The 20,700-nt window shown below is 41.3% G+C and overlaps 1 protein-coding gene across 1 annotated transcript; it reads left to right on the top strand.

Annotated features, from left to right (window-relative positions):
- The first annotated feature begins 17,834 nt into the window (after positions 1–17,834).
- LOC110942748 (uncharacterized mitochondrial protein AtMg00810-like) lies at positions 17,835–18,230 on the top strand. Its single transcript, XM_022184512.1, has one exon. It carries the CDS (start codon positions 17,835–17,837, stop codon positions 18,228–18,230), a length of 396 nt encoding a protein of 131 aa, XP_022040204.1.
- Positions 18,231–20,700: the final 2,470 nt, after the last annotated feature.

The raw sequence follows: 20,700 nt of genomic DNA, 5'->3' as shown, positions 1-20,700 counted from the left end.
CCTACTCCATAACTGAGTGTGTAATTATCGGCTTACTAGGTAAGTGTTTGCATATGCTTGCTAGTATAATTGTTGTGTAGGTGTACATATGGAACTTACTAACCGGCCCCTATTAATAACCGGCCCATGCGTATAAGTGGCACAACCCACCACTCGGCCCACAACGCTATACTTAGACTTGTGCAGGTTTGTGAAATCAGTTAACACTTCCGATTAGAGTTACCACACGGCGTTTCACATGCCTAAGTAAAATAACGCATAGAAAAGGAAAACAATAAGGATCTTAGAACCGTTAATATAAACGACACTAACCTGTACAGTTCGGGTTGTCACACTTATGTCTTCTGGAATTTTTAAGGATGATCCTAGGTTGGCCAATGCATCAGCTTCCGTGTTATCCTCCCTTGGTACCTGTGTCAAGCTGAAAGAAACAAAAGAGAGTGCCAATTCTTTGACTATCTCTAAATATTTGGTTAGTTTTTCACCTTTAACAGCATAGGATCCGTTAAAGTGATTAGTGATCAATAATGAATCTACATATACGTTAAGATACTTTACCCCCATATCCTTAGCGATTTGTAAGCCAGCAATTAGGGCTTCATACTCAGCCTCATTGTTAGTTGCTTGGAACTCACAGGCTATGGAGTGGGGTATTATGTCCCCCTGTGGCGATTTTAGTAGGATCCCTAGCCCTGTGCCTTTGATATTTGAGGATCCGTCAGTGTGTAGGATCCAAGGATCCTTGGTCTCATCCAGCTGCTGGACCTCCAATTCTGCTTCCTTTTGTAGATCACTACTGAAATCAGCCACAAAGTCAGCTAGTGCTTGAGATTTAATGGCTGTTCTTGGTTCGTATCTTATATCATGGGCACTAAGCTTCACTGCCCACTTAGCCATTCTCCCTGACATATCCGGTTTCCTGAGGACATTCTTAATTGGAAAATTAGTTTTAACAACAATAGTATGGGTTTCAAAATAATGCCTTAACTTAGTGGATGCCATGATTAATGCAAGGATGAGTTTTTCGAGGTGTGAGTACCTGGATTCGGCATCAAGTAGACTTTTACTTACATAGTAGATAGGATATTGTGTACCTTCGTGATCCTTAACAAGGACAGCACTTACAGCGGTTGAGGATACCGCTAGATATAAGGATAACACATCTCCTTTTTCCGGTTTTGCTAATGCTGGTGCTGAGGACATATACTCTTTTAGGGCTTGTAAAGCATTCTCATGCTTCTCAGTCCATTCGAACTTCTTATTCTTCCTTAGGATATCGTAAAATTCTCTGCATTTCTCTGAGGATTTCGATATGAACCTGTTCAAAGCTGCTATCCTGCCTGTTAGTCTTTGAACATCCTTGGCATTGGCAGGAGATTTGATATTTATTAATGCTTTGATTTGTTCCGGGCTTGCTTCAATGCCCCTCTGGGTTACCATGTATCCTAAGAACTTTCCTGCCTTAACACCAAAATGGCATTTTGAAGGATTAAGTTTCATGTTATAATTATCAAGGATATCGAATGCTTCTTCTAAGTCCCTTAGGTGATCCTCAGCTTTCTTTGACTTGACCACCATATCATCTATATACACCTCCATAGTTTTTCCAACTTGATCCTTGAACATCATATTTACCAGCCTTTGATATGTTGCACCAGCATTTCTTAGTCCAAAAGGCATGGCAATATAACAATATAAACCTGTTGGGGTCATAAAGGCTGTGTCCTCTTGGTCAGATGGTTCCATCTGGATTTGTTGGAATCCAGATGATGCATCCATAAAGGTTAACAGTTCATGCCCCGCTGTTGCATCCACCATGGAGTCAATGTGGGGTAACGGGAAAGGATCCTTGGGACATGCCTTATTCAAATCAGTGAAATCGACACATACCCTCCACTTTCCGTTTTTCTTTTGGACAACAACCACATTGGCTAACCATTTTGGATACTTTACCTCTCTGATCATACCTGCTCGAAGTAGTCTCTCTACTTCTTCTTGGATAATGGCATTCCTTTCTGGTGCAAACTTCCTCCTTTTTTGATGGATTGGCTTGATAGACCTGTCAATGCCAAGTTTGTGAGTAATAATATCCTTAGATATACCTGTCATATCTTCATGTTTCCAAGCAAAGGTAGATTTTCTTCTTTTGAGGAAGGATATCATGTCTTCTTTCATCTCGCCAAGGATCCCTGATCCGATATAGATTTTTGATTCAGGATCACTAGGATCCAAGAGGATTTCATCTACATCTTGTTCCCTTGCCTCCAAGACATTCCTTGGAGGATACTGTAATTGCTATTGCTCCCTTGGCTTCGAGGTTGGCTTCATAGATGAGGTATAACAATCCTTAGCCTCTTGCTGATCACTGTCGATCTTGATTATCCCCCATGGGCTAGGGAGCTTCACACATTGATGGTAGGTAGATGGAACTGCTTTCATGTCATGTATCCAAGGCCTGCCAAGGATAACGTTGCAACAAGATAAACAGTCAATAACACAAAATTTTTGGTAATTATGTAATCCTTCCACGTAGATTGGGAGTTTGATGTCCCCCAGAGTTTTCTTCGTTTCCCCACTGAATCCAACAAGCACGGAGGATCTTGGTATGATGTCTGATTCTGGGATTCCCATCTTCTTCAAGACATCCAGCTGGATAATGTTCACTGAGCTCCCTCCGTCAATAAGGATCCTGCGGACAAAATGATTAGAGATAAAGAGAGTGATAACTAAGCTATCATGGTGAGGATCCTGAACGTTAATGCGATCATCCTCATCAAATGTTATCATCTTCCCTTCTGAGACACTTGAGGTTCTAATAGGCCTTTCTCCATTATCCATTTTTGATTCTTTTGCATGTCTTTTGGCCGCTGAAAAGGATGTACCACAAATGTCTGATCCTCCGGATATGAAGTTAATCACTTGTGCGTTTGCCGGAGGTGCTGGAGCCTTTTCAGGGATCCTTTCAGGATCCTGGGTCCTTTGCTTTTTTCTCCCCAACAATTCTTTTAGATGCCCCTTGCTTAGCAGGTATCCAATTTCTTTTCTTAAGGCTATGCAATCTTCAGTTAGATGCCCGAAATCCTCATGGTATGCACACCATTTGGACTTATCCTTAGTCCCGGATGGTTTATCATTCTTCCTGGGCCATCTGGCTTTTTCACCTAGATTCTGCATTGCAAGGATCAGTTCATGATTATCAACGGAAAAACAATATTCTGAGATTGGAGGATATTCTTCATCATCCTCTTCTTGGTCAACAGCATGCACATTCTTGTTCTCGTTTCTATGGTAGGATTTGAACTTGTTGCTTTTGAAGGAGGATCCTTGCTTATCTTGTTTTGAGGATCCTACTTGTCTTTCCTGGATCCTCTTGTCGTCCTCTAGCCGGATAAACCTGAGTGCTCGAGTTCTTACTTCATCTAAATTCCTGCATGGTGTCATAACAAGATCATCATAGAATAATGAATCCTTAAGCAGTCCCATTTTGAAGGCTTCAACAGCCGTAGCCATATCCAAGTTGGGAATGTCCAAGGATTCTTTACTAAATTTAGTTATATAATCCCTTAATGTATCGTTATGATTTTGAGTTATCCTGTACAAATCACTAGTTAATTTTTCAAATTTTCTGCTACAAGAGAATTGGTTATTGAATAAATTAACTAAATTGGCAAATGAAGTAATAGAGTAAGGGGGAAGACTTAGCAGCCACTTAAGAGCTGATCCAGTAAGAGTAGATCCAAATCCTTTACATAGGCATGCTTCCTTCAATTTTTCTGGAATAGGATTGATCTCCATCCTCTCCCTGTATTGTGCTATATGCTCCTCCGGGTCCGTTGTGCCATCATACAACTTCATGGTAGGGATATGGAACCTTTTGGGTACCTCTGCGTCACAAATTGGTGGTGCAAAACGGGATACCTTGTGGCTTCCATCCGCAATCTCTGGGATAGGCTTGACTACCCCTGGAACACTTGAGATCATGTCCTTTAGTTTCTGTAATTCCCTGGCCATAGCATGATTGGTACCTGTATCCTGCATGAATCCAAGGTTAGTAGTAGGATAATTATTTAAAGTGTTACCTCCCATTGGGTTCAAGTTAGGGAATCCATATTGCTGGGATTCTGGAACAACGGAGGGACCAGTGGAAGCAATGGTCTGCATTGGAATGAAGTCCCCTTGATGGACATCTAGACTTCCTGTTTGCAAACTTTTTAGGGATCCTGGCATCTGTAAGGATCCTGGTATCTGGGATGATCCTGGAACGAAGGAGGATCCTTGAACCTGGGATGATCCTGGAACAAAGGAGGATCCTTGAACCTGGGATGATCCTGGAACAAAGGAGGATCCTTGAACCTGGGATGATCCTGGAACAAAGGAGGATCCTTGGCCCTGGAATGATCCTGGAATAAAGTAGGATCCTGGAAACTGCTGTGTCTCCGGATAGGCTCCCGAATTCCTGAAGGATCCCATGTATTGAGGATAGGATCCTACGGGCTGAAAATGTGAGCCTGATGTCTGAGTCATTGCTGCCGAGTTGAGATGTGATCCTCTTGACTCCCCTATAATTTGCACGTCTGGGATCCCTGATGGCTGGGAAGTGATCATTGGAGTATCAAAGCTCAAGGATTTGGGCATCAGTGGAGAATGATCCTCTGCCGCTTTCTTTTGTCTTTTGAGATCTCCAATTTCCCTGAGGATCCTTTCGTTAGTTTCATCTTGCCGCTGCATACGATCCTTCATCTGCAAAATTAAAGCAAATACATCACTAGTACTGGGAATAGAAGAATTCATAGCAGAAGAAGATAGAGGTTTAGAGGAAGTGGGAGTTGATCTCTTCTCAGTATTTTTCTGAGATCCTGCCGGTGGAGGAGGCAAGGTGATCTGTGATGAAGTGACCGCAGACATCGCCGTGGACGTGTTCTTCAATGATGAAGCCATGTAACTCTCTGAAATGATTTCGAACAAAAGATTTTCTTATGAATGAAGCACCAATTGCCCCACGGTGGGCGCCAAACTGTTTTGGTCAAAAATCACACAAGGATAATGTAACCAAACTTTATGAAAACGGGGTATGATGCTTGGTTAATTATGAAAGTAAAGGATCACTTCTGTGATAAAGATGCAAAGACACAATGATTTATACGAGGAAAAAGCCCTTGATCAATGAATGATCTCCGGCATAAAAAACCTCGGGTGATGGCAACTACCGATCACCAACTTCAATATAACAAAAATATGATTACAACTTTGGATGATAATGAGCTGAGTACAAGGATCACTGAGTGTCTAAGTGTTTGAGAGTTGTGTCGTATGTCGTGTGTGTTCTTCCGAATGAGGAAGAGTGGTATTTATACAAGTGTAGGTGACTTATTTTAGGTAAAAGGACTAATTATCAGCTCATTACCCCTTTAGAAATAAAGACAATCTAGCCTAAATTGTTGCCCATGAATCAAGCCATGTTTCCATATCCTGTGCAACGTCTTTCTTTAATTAAGCTCTTGCCATATTTGTGAAGACGCGTCCCTGGATCATGATGTCTAGAGCATATCCTGCTAGATGTTCCTGCAAAACAATATTGTATTAAGCGGAAGTGGCCGTTAGTATGAGGATCACCATAATGTCCCATGATCCTGATCCTGAAGTTCTGCGGAGGATCACTGTCTGCCAAAGAAACAAGGATCATGTGTAAGGATCACCTATAATAAAAATCCAGCCCTAACAATACCTGCTCGAAGTAGTCTCTCTACTTCTTCTTGGATAATGGCATTCCTTTCTGGTGCAAACTTCCTCCTTTTTTGATGGATTGGTTTGATAGACCTGTCAATGCCAAGTTTGTGAGTAATGATATCCTTAGATATACCTGTCATATCTTCATGTTTCCAAGCAAAGGTAGATTTTCTTCTTTTGAGGAAGGATATTAAGTCTTCTTTCATCTTGCCGAGGATCCCTGATCCAATATAGATTTTTGACTCAGGATCACTAGGATCTAAGAGGATTTCGTCCACATCTTGTTCCCTTGCCTCCAAGACATTCCTCGGAGGATACTGTAATTGCTATTGCTCCCTTGGCTTCGAGGTTGGCTTCATGGATGAGGTATAACAATCCTTAGCCTCCTGCTGGTCACTGTCGATCTTGATTATTCCCCATGGGCTAGGGAGCTTCACACATTGATGGTAGGTGGATGGGACTGCTTTCATATCATGTATCCAAGGCCTGCCAAGGATAACATTGCAACAAGACAGACAGTCAATAACACAAAATTTCTGATAATTATGTAATCCTTCCACGTAGATTGGGAGTTTGATGTCCCCCAGAGTTTTCTTCGTTTCTCCACTGAATCCTACAAGCACGGAGGATCTTGGTGTGATGTCTGATTCTGGGATACCTATTTTCTTCAGAACATCAAGCTGGATAATGTTCACTAAGCTTCCTCCATCGATAAGGATCCTGCGGACAAAATGGTTAGAGATAAAGAGAGTAATAACTAGACTATCATGATGAGGATCCTGAATGTTAATGCGATCATCCTCATCAAACGTTATCATCTTCCCTTCTGAGACACTTGATGTCCTAATAGGCCTTTCTCCATTATCCATTTTTGACTCCTTTGCATGTCTTTTGGCCGCCGAGAAGGATGTACTACAGATGTCTGATCCTCCGGAAATAAAGTTGATCACTTGTGCGTTTGCCGGGGGTGCTGGAGCCTTTTCAGGGATCCTTTCAGGATCCTGAGTCCTTTGCTTTTTTCTTCCCAATAATTCTTTTAGGTGCCCCTTGCTTAACAGATATCCAATTTCTTTTCTTAAAGCTATGCATTCTTCAGTTAGATGCCCGAAATCCTCATGGTATGCACACCATTTTGACTTGTCTTTAGTCCCGGATGGTTTATCATTCTTCCTGGGCCACCTAGCTTTTTCGCCTAGATTCTGCATTGCAAGGATTAGTTCATGATTATCAACGGAAAAACAATATTCTGAGATTGGAGGATAATCTTCATCATCCTCTTCTTGGTCAACAGCATGCACATTCTAGTTCTCATTTCTATGGTAGGATTTGAATTTGTTGTTCTTGAAGGAGGATCCTTGCTTCTCCTGTTTTGAGGATCCTACTTGTCTCTCCTGGATCCTCTTGTCATCCTCTAGCCGGATGAACCTGAGTGCTCGAGTTCTTACTTCATCTAGATTCCTGCATGGTGTCATAACAAGATCATCATAGAATAATGAATCCTTAAGCAGTCCCATTTTGAAGGCTTCAACAGCCGTAGCCATATCCAAGTTGGGAATGTCCAAGGATTTTTTACTAAATTTAGTTATATAATCCCTTAATGATTCATTATGATTTTGAGTTATCCTGTACAAATCACTAGTTAATCTTTCAAATTTTCTACTACAAGAGAATTGGTTATTGAATAAATTAACTAAATTGGCAAATGAAGTAATAGAGTAAGGGGGAAGACTTAGCAGCCATTTAAGAGCTGATCCAGTAAGAGTGGATCCAAATCCTTTACATAGGCATGCTTCCTTCAACTTTTCTGGGATAGGATTGATCTCCATCCTCTCCCTGTATTGTGCTATATGCTCCTCTGGATCCGTTGTGCCATCATACAGCTTCATAGTAGGGATATGGAACCTTTTGGGTACCTCTGCATCACAAATTGGTGGTGCAAAGCGAGATACCTTGTGGCTTCCATCTGCAATCTCCGGGATAGGCTTGACTACCCCCGGAACACTTGAGATCATATCTTTAAGCTTCTGCAATTCCCTGGCCATAGCATGATTGACACATGTATCCTGCATGAATCCATGGTTAGTGGTAAGATAATTATTTAAAGTGTTACCTCCCATTGGGTTCAAGTTAGTGAATCCATATTGCTGGGATTCTGGTATAACGGATGGACCAGTGGAAGCAATGGTCTGCATTGGAAAGAAGTCCCCTTGATGGACATCTAGACTTCCTGTTTGCAAACTTTTTAGGGATCCTGGCATCTGGAAGGATCCTGGTATCTGGTAGGATCCTGGTATCTGGGATGATCCTGGAACGAAGGAGGATCCTTGAACCTGGAATGATCCTGGAGCAAAGGAGGATCCTTGACCCTGGGACGATCCTGGAACAAAGTAGGATCCTTGAAACTGCTGTGCTCCCGGATAGGCTCCCGAATTCATGAAGGATCCCATATGCTGGGGATAGGATCCTGCCGGCTGAAAGTGTGAGCCTGATGCCTGAGTCATTGCTGTCGAACCGAGGTGCAATCCTCTTGATTCTCCCATGATTTGCACGTCTGGTATTCCCGATGGCTGAGAAGTGATCATTGGAGTATCAAAGCTCAAGGATTTGGGCATCAGTGGGGAATGATCCTCTGCCGTTCTCTTTTGTCTTTTGAGATCTCCAATTTCCCTGAGGATCCTATCATTAGTTTCATCCTGCCGCTGCATACGATCCTTCATCTGCAAAATCAAAGTAAATACATCACTAGTACTGGGAATATAAGAATTCATAGCAGAAGAAGATGGAGGTTTAGAGTTAGTAGGAGTTTGTCTCTTCTCAGCATTCTTCTGGGATCCTGCCGGTGGAGGAGGTAGAGTGCTTTGAGACGAGGTGACTGCAGACATTGCCGTGGACATGTTTTTCAATGATGAAGCCATATAATACTTCGAAATGATTTTGAACAAAGAGTTTTCTTATGAATGAAGCACCAATTGCCCCACGGTGGGCGCCAAACTGTTTTGGTCAAAAATCACACAAGGATAATGTAACCAAACTTTATGTAAACGGGGTATGATGCTTGGTTAATTATAAAAGTAAAGGATCACTTTTATGAGAAATATGCAAAGACACAATGATTTATACGAGGAAAAAGCCCTTGATCAATGTATGATCTCCGGCATAAAAAACCTCGGGTGATGGCAACTTCCGATCACCAACTTCAATATAAGAAAAATATAGTTACAACTTCGGATGATAATGAGCTGAGTACAAGGATCACTATAGTTTCGAGTGTCTAAGCGTGTGAGAATTGTGTTGTGTGTTGTCGTGTGTTCTTCCAAATGAGGAGGAGTGGTATTTATACAAGTGTAGGTGACCTATTTTAAGTAAAAAGACTAATAATCAGCTCATTACCCCTTTAGAAATAAAAGACAATCTAGCCTAAATTGCCGCCCTTAAATCAAGCTGAGTTTCCATATCCTTTGCAACGTCTATCTTTGATTAAGCTCATGCTATAATTGTGAAGACGCGTCCCTTGATTATGATGCTAAGAGCGTATCCTGCTAGACGTTCCTGCAGAATAACATTATTTTAAACGAAGGTAACTGTTAGCATGAGGATCCTTTGATGGTCCATGATCCTGATCCTGAAGTCCTGCTGAGGATCACTGTCTGCCAAAGAAACAAGGATCACTGGTTAGGATCACGTATAAGGATCACGTATAATAAAAATCCAGCCGTAACAGTATGCACACCACTTTGACTTATCTTTAGTCGCAGCTGGCCTGTCATTTTTCCTGGGCCATCTAGCTTTATCACCTAAATTCTGCATTGCAAGGATTAGTTCATTGTTATCAACAGAAAAACATTATTCAGAAATTGGAGGATAATCCTCATCATCCTCTTCTTGTTCAACAGCATGCACATTCTGGTTATCAGATTTGTTATAGGATCTGAACTTGTTGTTCTTGAAGGAGGATCCTTGCTTCTCTTGCTTTGAGGATCCTGCTAACCTCTCCTGGATCCTCTTGTCATCCTCAAGCTGGATGAACCTAAGTGCCCGGGTTCTTACCTCATCTAGGTTCCTGCACGGTGTCATAACAAGATCATCATAGAACAATGAATCCCTAAGCAATCCCATTTTAAAGGCTTCAACAGTTGTAGCTATATCCAGGTTAGGAATATCTAAGGATTCTTTACTAAATTTAGTGATATAATCCCTTAATGATTCATTATGACCCTGGGTTATCCTATACATATCACTAGTTAAACGCTCAAATTTTCTACTACAAGAAAACTGGTTATTAAATAGGTTAACTAGATTAGCAAACGAGGTAATAGAGTAAGGGGGAAGACTTAGCAGCCATTTAAGAGCCGATCCAGTAAGAGTGGATCCAAATCCCTTTCATAGACATGCTTCCATTAACCTTTCCGGGATGGGATTGATCTCCATCCTTTCCCTGTACTATGCTATGTGTTCTTCAGGATCTGTTGAACCATCATACAACTTCATGGTTGGCACGTGGAACCTCTTGGGTATCTCAGCATCACAGATTGGTGGTGCAAAAGGAGATATCTTATGGCTCCCATCTGCAATCTCCGGGATGGGTTTGACCACTCCTGGGACACTTGATATCATATCCTTTAACTTTTGCAATTCTCTGGCCATAGCATGATTGATACCTGTATCCTGCATAAGGCCATGGTTAGTGGTATAAGAATTACTGAAAGTGTTACCTCCCATTGGGTTCAAATTAGGAAGAGCGGATGTGAATCCATATTGTTGAGACTCCGGAATGATCGAAGGACCAGTAGAAGCAATGGTCTGCATTGGAATAAAATCTCCCTGATGGATATCGGAACTCCCTGATTGCAAACTCCTTAAGGATCCCGGAATCTGGAAGGATCCATGAAACTGAGAGGATCCTTGAAGCTGGGAGGATCCTTGAACCTGCGAGGATCCTGGGACATAGGAGGATCCTTGAACCTGGGAGGATCCTTGAACCTGCGAGGATCCTGGAACATAGGAGGATCCTTGAACCTGAGAGGATCCTTGAACCTGCGAGGATCCTGGAACATTGGAGGATCCTTGAACCTGCGAGGATCCTTGAAACGGCCATAACCCTTGAACCTGCTGCACTCCTGAGTATCCTCCTGAGCTTACGAAGGATCCTATATGCTGAGGATGGGATCCTACTGGTTGGAAGTATGACCCTGAAGCCTGAGTCATTGCTGTTGATCCGTAATGCACTCCTTTTGGTCCTTCCACATATTGAACGTCTGGAACCACTGAAGGCTGAGAAGTTATAACCGGAGTATCGAAATTCAAAGATCTGGGCATCAGTGGGGAATGATCCTCTGTCGATCTCTTCTGTTTCTTGATGTCTCCAATTTCTCTAGGAATCCTTTCATTGGTCTTATCCTGCTGCTGTATATGCTCTTTCATCTGCAAAATCAGAGTAAACAAGTCACTAGTAGTAGGAGTATAAGAAGCAGAAGAAGTTGGAGGTTTTGAGAAAATGGGAGTTGGTTTCTTCTCGGCATTTTTCTGAGGTCCAGAAGGTGGTGGAGTCAAAGGTGGAATGCCCTCAGATGAATTGACTGCAGACATCGCAGTAGAAGTGTTCTTTGATGATGAAGCCATGTGCTTGAATGCAATGAACCAAAATGATCACAAATAGAAGAATTTCTTAGGAATGAAGCACCAATTGCCCCACGGTGGGCGCCAAACTGTTTTGGTCAAAAATCAGATAAGGATAATGCAACCAAACTCTCTGTTACGGGGTATGATGCTTGAATTGGTAAACAACAATGAGGATCACTCAGAAATGAATTGCACAAGTGACACAAAGATTTATACGAGGAAAAAGCCCTTGATCAATGAATGATCTCCGGCATAAAAAACCTCGGGTGATGGAAACTACCGATCACCAACTCTAATTAAACAACAATTCTTTTACAACTTCGGATGATAGCGAGCTAAGTACAAGGATCACTATAGTGTATCGTGTAGAAATGTATGAAATATGTTAAGTGTTTTGCCGAGAGCTAGTGAGTGCAGTTGTACGAGTGTGTGTAGCCAAAAAATAGCCAAGTGTTTTCTAATTAGCTCGCTACCCCTTTAAAAATAGAAGTTAACTATGCTAACTAACATCCCGCAATTCATGCAAGTCTTCCCACGACTCCATAACGTCCATTTTCAGTCAAGCACGTGCGGAATAATCGTGGAATATTCTTCAGGAACGTTGCCAAGACCAAGTCCAAGCTGTTACTCCTGCAAAATAATAACGAATTCAATGTAGACAATCATTAGTATAAGGATCCTTAGGATGATCCATGATCCTGATCCTGATCCTGAAGCACTTCTGAGGATCACTATCTGTCACAGAAGTAAGGATCACCAAACAGGATAACACTTGAGGATCACAGGTCATTAAGAAATCCTCCCCTAACAAGTATGAGGCCTTGATAGCAGGTTTGCAATTAGCTAACAATATGAGGATCAGGTATCTTCAAGTATATGTAGATTCTCTATTAATTACTAATCATACACTGTCAAAGGCCAAAAGCTAATCAAGTACTTAGAAATAGTCAGAAAACTGGCAGATTCTTTTGCTTTTTTCAGTCTATCACAGGTACCCAGGGAAGAAAAATGCAGAAGCTGATGCTCTAGCCAATCTTGGATCATCACTGAAGATTCCAGAGGATGTGAAAATACTCATCATTCATGTCTTAGCCCTTGCTATTGAAGGTCACATAGCTATGGAGATAGCAAAGGATTCTGCAATTATACCTAGTGATGGTGCACAATCAAATTCAGGATCCTGGATCCTTCCGATCCTGAGATATATACAACATGGAGAGATTCCTACAGGAGAAAACCCCAGAGCTTTCAAAGTCAAGGTATCTTCACCATACTAAATGACATGTTATACAAGACATCTCTTGCAGGTCCCTAGTTGCGGTGCATTGAGGATCCAGAAATTCAAGAAGTTCTAAAGGATTTTCATGAAGGAGACTGTGGGAACCACACTGGGGGCAGAGCACTATTCTTAAGGATCCTCAGAACAGGATGTTATTGGCCTATGAGGAAGAAGTATGCTGTGGAATACACAAAGAAATGTAAAGCTTGTCAAAGACATAGCATTATCCTTCATCAACCAGCGGAGCTCCTTCATCCTATTATTACCAGATTTGATGGCCAGTTATCAACAAAGAATAGCTGGAGCATACAACAAGAATGTCAGGTTCAGAAGATTTCAAGGTCCCTATCTAATTGAAGCTGAATCTGGAAAGGGGGCATATCATTTACTGACAATGGATGGTGATCTCCTACCAAGAGCTTGGAATGCTGTTCATCTCAAAAAATACTTTAAGTAGGAAGGATTAGAGATTCTCAGCGATACCAGTATTCTAATTAAGGATCCGGGATCCTCAAAGGATATATGATTCTACATTTGGTAACGCATTACTTTCATTTTCATTCATTTTATACTTATTACTTATCATAAGGCAAAGATGTTAAACGTTTAACATCTATTTTCATAAAGTTTAAGCTTTTGCAGAGTTATAATCATTTTACAGAATATCAAAGTGTGCTTTTGCAGAGTTATTATCATTTTACAGAATATCAAAGTGGTTGGCCAACTCTCCAAAGTTTATGGGCTTGTCCCCAGTTATTTGGGCTTGTCCCCAGTTTTTTGGGCTTGTCCCTAGTTTTGGGCCTGTCCCCAGTTTCGCCAGTAGCGCACGATGAGCCTGGTGCAGTTCAAGGCAGTGCGACCAGTACCCGCTTTAGGGGCTGACAATTTCATTGTACTGGCTGTATTCAGGATCCTACGTATAATGGTAGACGTACCATACATCCGTTCCTAAGGTTTCTAACGTTTTCACGTTAGCTAAGGTTTTGGCATTTTCATGTCACTAAGTTTGGATAGTCGCCGGTGAGGGCCATACTCCAGTTTACACAAGTTTATTTGGGCTTGACCCCAGTTTACATCCGTTTAATTGGGCTTATCCCCAGTTTATTTGGGCTTGTCCCCAGTTTGTTGGGCTTGTCCCCAGTTTGTTGGGCTTATCCCCAGTTTATTTGGGCTTGTCCCCAGTTTGTTGGGCTTGTCCCTAGTTTATGTGGGCTTGTCCCTAGTTTGTTGGGCTTGTCCCCAGTTTATTTGGGCCTGTCCCTAGTTATTATGGGTTCATTCCCAATTATTAGGCTTTGTCCCAAGTTTGTTTTTCTTACAGGATCTTGGAGCTCTAAAGTTATACAAGTTCTGACAATAAGGATCCTGAATCCTGGAAACTTTACTTTTCACACGTTTTATTTAGTATTAGTTTACAAGGATATAGAATCCTAACTTGGATTCTCTGGTATGTTATATTCTAACTTTTTCTAAGCTGCAAGTTATCTCTTATCCTTTTTGGTTAAGGATCATTGATCCACATTTGTCCCAACACTTCAAGTTTTTGCTAAAAGTTTAACATTATCATCAGATTTCCAATAACTTTCCAGTTGTTTGGCGATGATATCTTTGAAAATAGAAAGCATACATGAAAAATAAAGAGGAAAGAAACAACAACAGTTGTAGCTAAAAATTTTTAATGTTATTACCATTCATTATGTATCAAATCATCTGGCCTGGATTTCACCAGCAAAACCGTGGACCATCCACCCAGGCCGGATAAGGCTATCTAACAGTTAAAGTGTCTATGCAGAAATTAAAGTGCAGGAAGGTTAATAGCGAACTGTGTAGAAGGATTCATTCTCCACAAACAGAAGGATCTTCTTGTCTGTAAAGGCATTTGAGGAGTTATCTCTAACTCTATATTTTGCAATGATGATTATAGCAGGTCTTACCAGTAACGACAGGCAGTGTCACGACTAGTTACCAGCAGCAACGGCTAGCTGTGAATCCTTATCACAACTGTCATATTGGGGGCAATTGTTAGGGCATGAATTTTATGCTAAGGATCATCTATCCTGAGACTAGGCATGGATCACGGATCCTTAATGGATGATGCAAAGAGTCTAAGGATCCAGAATCTGAGGATCACAAGTCTGAGGATCCAGGATCCTTAACAGAACTTATAATTTCTAACAATTGTCACGTTTTTAATGTTTATATGCAGATAATGGACGTAGTGGGCTAACTCTCAGCTGGAATTTAGGGGAATATTCGTTCAAGATGCCCCACATGTGCTATTTTTCCAACGGTTATGGAGTGGACATGATCTTCCTAGAAAATAGGACTTTTTGTTAGCTTATTTATTTGAGGGGTTGATCAAGTGTTAGAGACATTCATTCACATTCACGAACACACAAATTCCCTCTCGCAAACCAGAGCTCTCTACACTCTTAGTTATCAGTTGTAACACACTTGATCAACATTCGAAGTTGTAATCTTTTTCATTCAATATAGTCGATAGTGATAGTTTTCCCTATCCGAGGTTTTTATGCCGGCGATCTGCTAGCGATCAAGGGCTTTTCCTCGTAAAAAATCCTTGTGTGCATCATTCATTTCGTTCATATCTTGTTTACACATTTGTTCATTGATCCAAGCATCATACCTCACGAAATCAGATTTGGTTGCATTATCCTTGTGTGATTTTTGACCAAAACAGCCATCAACAAGGCCAACGAAGATGCCCAAGCCAAGCTGGATGCCGCCCATCTTCAATTCGAGCAGGATATGACTACCTACTGAGAGGGCCTTAAAGGGTCCGTTGTAATTTCGCTTCTTCAAGCCAGGCTAAAGACGGCTTATGAAGCCAAAGCTTTGGGCTTTGAATACCCCTCATGGAATCTTAGTACTTGGGGGCGAGATTGAAAGATCTCGGGGGTAGTCCTGTCGAGTATCCTGCTAAGCCTGTGGGTGAGGAGCCTTCCAAGGCAGTGGAAGAAGCGGCTAATGCTGGTGGTGATGGTGAAAAGAATCATGACGGTGATGCTGATGCGTGTGCTGGAGGAGATGCTGCTGGTGAAGAAGGTGCTGCTCCTTGAAAGCAGCGAAGTGGGCGATGATGGATATTCATGCCTAGGCCGGAGCCCACTTTTTAATTCCTGATGGTTGTGGTTGTTGAACAATTTTCTTTTCTTTGTCTGTTAAACAATTTACTTTCCTGCACTTAGACAATGTGATGGCCAAAGGTGGAGGGATCCTGAGCTTCAGGACGAAGCCCTTGGTTATCTATTAGTATTCTTTATTTCGAACAGTTTTAACAAATGAAGGTGGAGGTATCTTGGGTTTCAAGACGAAGCCTTCGATTGTTAAGTAAATATGTTAAAAACTAATTGTGCTTTTGGTGGATGGGTCTCGGTTTGAGATGAAACCAAAAGCACAATCTTTTGCTATGTTAATAAACTAACTTCTTTTTGCCTTACCGATTGTTGTCCATTTTTCGAAATCTTGTTATGTGTTGCTTGAATTGAATGCAATTTCAATTTTCCAATCTTAGTGAAATATTCCAACTATTCTAACCGAATATCCTGAAAATGTATCCTGAGAATATATCTTGATCAGGATACTCATGAATCTTTTAACCAGATTTTAGTCGAACATAATTTCAAAAACTTAGACAATTTAGATAAGGCTTCTAAAAGAACAAAAAGGAAAGTTCATACCAGAAATAGAGTACACCTCTATCCTTAAACTTCAATCCTTTTGCAACCTTTCCACCGAAGATGTCCCGAGTCTGGGATACTTAGTGAACTAGGCCCAAGCTTGATCCTTTCAGCTTTTCACAACGCCTTAGTAGGAATGTCCCCTGTGCATAATGTCTTTGAATACTTAGGAATTTTCGGGGCATCAATTGCAACGGATTGTACACTTGTGTATAACTTTCGTATTACAGGGGATAAACCCTAAAATATCCTGGAGATAGATCCTTAATATTCTGGGGATAAACCCTTAAGTATTCTGGGGAAAATCCCAAACTTTCGTGCGCTACAGGCGGGAGTGTATAAACTCCAAGACTTAGAAAGGTGAAAACCCTTAAACCTTAGAGATTATGAAAATACCCTTTCGTGAGAGAGGGTGATCAAGCCTCATATACCTTTAGGATCAAGGATATAGCCAATAATAACGAAATTGTCATCCACTTTTACATGGACTGGTCCCGCTACCTTGAACTATCCCTGGATAACTTGCGCTCCAGGCGGGGTGTTTAAACCCAATTCGAGAGAAACGTGAATACCTTTAAACCTGTGAAGAGATCAGAATCCCTTAAACGTGAGAGAGGGGGCCAATCCTCTAATCTTTCGATTCATCCTGAGTGTATATCCTGGAGTTAAATCCTGAAGCGTATTCTACAAAACAACCTTTAACTAAGGTGAGTGTTAGCTTGGCTAACACCCCTCTGATGCTTAAGTCAGTATTGGGTTCAGTAGGAATAAAACAGAATTATATTTAAAAGAGATAGAGTTCATACCATCCCCAGTTAGAAATTAAATTCTAAACTCACTTGAAATAAGCTTTGAGGTGTATAGCATTCCAGGATCTTGGTAGTATACCCAATCCTATGCCTCTTACATTAGATGCACCATCAGTATATAATGTCCAGGATATTTTAGGGTCTATCAAATGGATGTCAAAACGGCATTTCTTTATGGAAAGGTCAAGGAAGAAATCTATGTCGCTCAACCGCCGGGCTTCGTTGATAAAGAAAAGGAAGGGTATGCCTACAAGTTAGACAAGGCTTTGTATGGCTTGCATCAAGCACCTCGTGCATGGTATGCAACTCTAACAGAACATTTGCTGGCTCATGGATACACCCGGGGAATGATCGATCAGACATTATTCATCAAGCGTGTTGACAAGGATATCATCCTTGTGCAAATATACGTTGACGACATCATCTTCGGGTCGACCAATGATGATCTTTGCAAGGAATTTGAAAAAGTCATGAAGAAAAAATTTGAAATGAGTTCCTTAGGAGAGATAACAATGTTTCTGGGTCTGCAAGTCCGTCAAAATAATCAAGGAATACTAATTCATCAAAGTAAATATGTAACTGACGTCCTTGCTAAGTTCAGCATGTCAGACTCAAAGCCGAGTGACTCCCCAATTGCAGAAAAGGCCGTTGCTGACTGAGGATCCAGAAGGAAGTCCTGTCAACCAGACATTGTATCGCTCAATGATCGGGTCACTAATGTATCTGACTGCCAGTCGACCTGACATTCTGTACGCCGTGTGTCAGTGTGCTCGTTATCAGGCTAACCCCAAACTCGTTCACTTAACTGCTGTTAAAAGAATTTTCAGATATTTGAAGGGAGCACCTAAACTTGGACTCTGGTATCCCAGAGATTCGAACTTTGATTTGTTTGCCTTTTCAGATAGCAATTTTGGAGGAACTGACAGGGATAGGAAGTCCACATCAGCTGGATGTCAGTTCCTGGGAGAACGGCTCATATCTTGGCAATGCAAGAAGCAGCAGACAGTATCTCTTTCCACAGCGGAAGCCGAATACGTTGCAGCATCTGCATGCTGCTCCCAAGTTCTCTGGATGCAGCATTGGAAGATTACAATTTGACTTATCTTGATACAACTATTTATTGTGACAATGATGCTGCCATCCAGATCACTAAAAACCCTTTTTCACTCCAAAACCAAGCACATTGACATTAAAATTCATTTCATAAGAGATTGTTTTGACAGGGGTCTTATTAAACTTGAGCAGATCCATACTGATGCTAACACAGCAGATCTGTTTACTAAACCTGTCAGCATCTCTAGGTTCAATGTGCTTGTAGACCTCTTGAAAATGATTCGCTTCACCGACTAAGCAAAAAAAAACTCTTGTAAATATTAATAAAGGGTTTTTATGTGTTTCCGTTCGGTAAATTTGGGCATAAAGTATTCTACTTTTGCACAAATTTAGGGGGAGAAAAAGTGCTGGGAAATGAAATGAGCTTTCGTGTTAAAGAACTTGATTAACACACGTAAGGTTACAATGTTAAACAGGTTAGGCTCCACTGCGATGTATTGATAGGTCTACCGCTCGAAAAGCAAAAGAAGGAAAAGTGATACAAACATAATGGACTGGACATCTCGTGGGTAACAGACCAACGGTGTATGATTTCATGGTCTTAAATCCTGTGTTGATAGATAGCCAACATCCGAGGTTTCAGGTCTTTATGCTGATGAATCATCCGGGATATCAGGGCTGTCCCTCTGTTGCATCCAGATTATATGCAGACCTGGGCACAGTCAGGATAATCTCGCTTAAATGAGCCCTTGTCAGATCTTCCTTGGTCTCTCTGCTGTACGGAAATACTGACCTGTTCACCAGGAAGTCTGACACAATAAAAGAAAGGGCCCTCGTCAGATCTTCCTTGGTCTCTCTGCTGTACGGAAGTACTGACCTGTTCACCAGGAAGTCTTGCGTGAAATAAATAAAACTGGAATAAAAGGATGATCTCAGTATACTCACCTGCTACGATGAACCGTTGTGCTTACCTTGATCGCGGGGGTATGCCTTGGGATGGGACACACAGATGTTTTAGTATAAATCTACCTAAAAAGCGTATCACAAAGCAAAAGTTGAAGTTTGAGCGGTGGATATAAGAGGACAAACATATCAACAATTGCTTGGACCAGCCTAAGTAAACGAAGAGCTGAAAAGTGTTCCTTAATCAGTTCAAGAACGATTTGATCTCGTGACAGGCTTCCCAATATAATTCCTATGTTGGTAACTTGTGCATATTATTATAAGTTTTTTTAAAAAAAAATTGCTTAGTGGGGTGTTGTGTTGATTTTAAAAAAAGGGGGTATTTTGCTATTTTTGAAAAGGGCTAAATAAATTTAAGTCTGGATGGCCCACATTTCGAAATGGGCCTATCATTTCGAACAATCCGAAATGGGCCTGGCCCAACATCATTTCGGAGTATTTAATCCCAAAAGGACAAGAATCCGCATTCACATTGCGGATCATTGCGGACACATCAGTTTTCTCTCTCAAGAATCTTCATTTCGAACTCATTGCGGATTGATTACGGACTCATTACAGACAATAGGTACTTCATTCCGGATCATCATTGGGCATTACGGATGATTACGGATCATTCCGGACAAAGAATCAATCATCACGAATGATTCCGAATGATTCCGGATCATTCCGGACTGAGAAGGTCCATTACGGATGAAGACTTCGGACGGAATTCCATTCCGGATGAAGAAGTTCATTCGAAATGAACCCCAATTTGTGACCCTTTGACTGTTTGACCTGCTGTCTGAACCTATTGGACTATTTTGTTTGGACTGCTCACTTGAAAAGGGTTGCTTATATTTGGATTTTCGACGAATTGACTTTGTCAATTCATCGTTAACTCAAAATATAAGTAACGCCTTCAATGTCATCTAACGGCTATTTGTGAAGTGCAGAAAATGGCAGGCGCAATGTTAAAAGAAGGAAATCAACGTAAATTGGAGGTGAACGAATTCCACAATCAAGCAGGCTATCTATCAAATCCTCCAGCAGATCAAGCTGAGTTATTTGGATCATTGATCAGGGGTCTGAACAACTGTCCTCTTACACACGCTTTAAGGGCAAACCCAGTGATCTGCAGCAACTGCATCAACGCTTTCTGGAATACAGCAAAGATCGACAGGCAAGGTGCAGGCTTCATCGAAGCGACTGTTCAGAAGACAAAGATTGTTATATCTGAAGCCGTAATTCGAGAAGTATTAAGACTAGGAGATCAGCCAGATCATCCTACGTTGTACGATCAAGCCTGAGTTCAAACAGCCTTGAGAAGAATGAGCTATGAAGGGGGATATCCAACAGTGCTGAAGAAGCTATTTCCACCTTACTGGAGATTGTTAGTTCACTTTTTCCTCTAGTGTATTGCTAAAAACAAGGGTGGATGGGATCAATTGAACAAAACGCAGACTTCAGCAGTTGTTGCACTTGTGAATGGATGGGACTACAACTTCTCAGCATTCATCTTTGATAACATGAAAAAGATGTTAGAAGATCCAAAGAAGAAGATATTTATGTTTTA

Source organism: Helianthus annuus, chromosome 16 (genome assembly GCF_002127325.2).
Source record: "Helianthus annuus cultivar XRQ/B chromosome 16, HanXRQr2.0-SUNRISE, whole genome shotgun sequence".
Classification (NCBI taxonomy): domain Eukaryota; kingdom Viridiplantae; phylum Streptophyta; class Magnoliopsida; order Asterales; family Asteraceae; genus Helianthus; species Helianthus annuus.
Note: the sequence above shows the minus strand (reverse complement) of the source record. Positions and strands in the feature narration are given on the sequence as shown.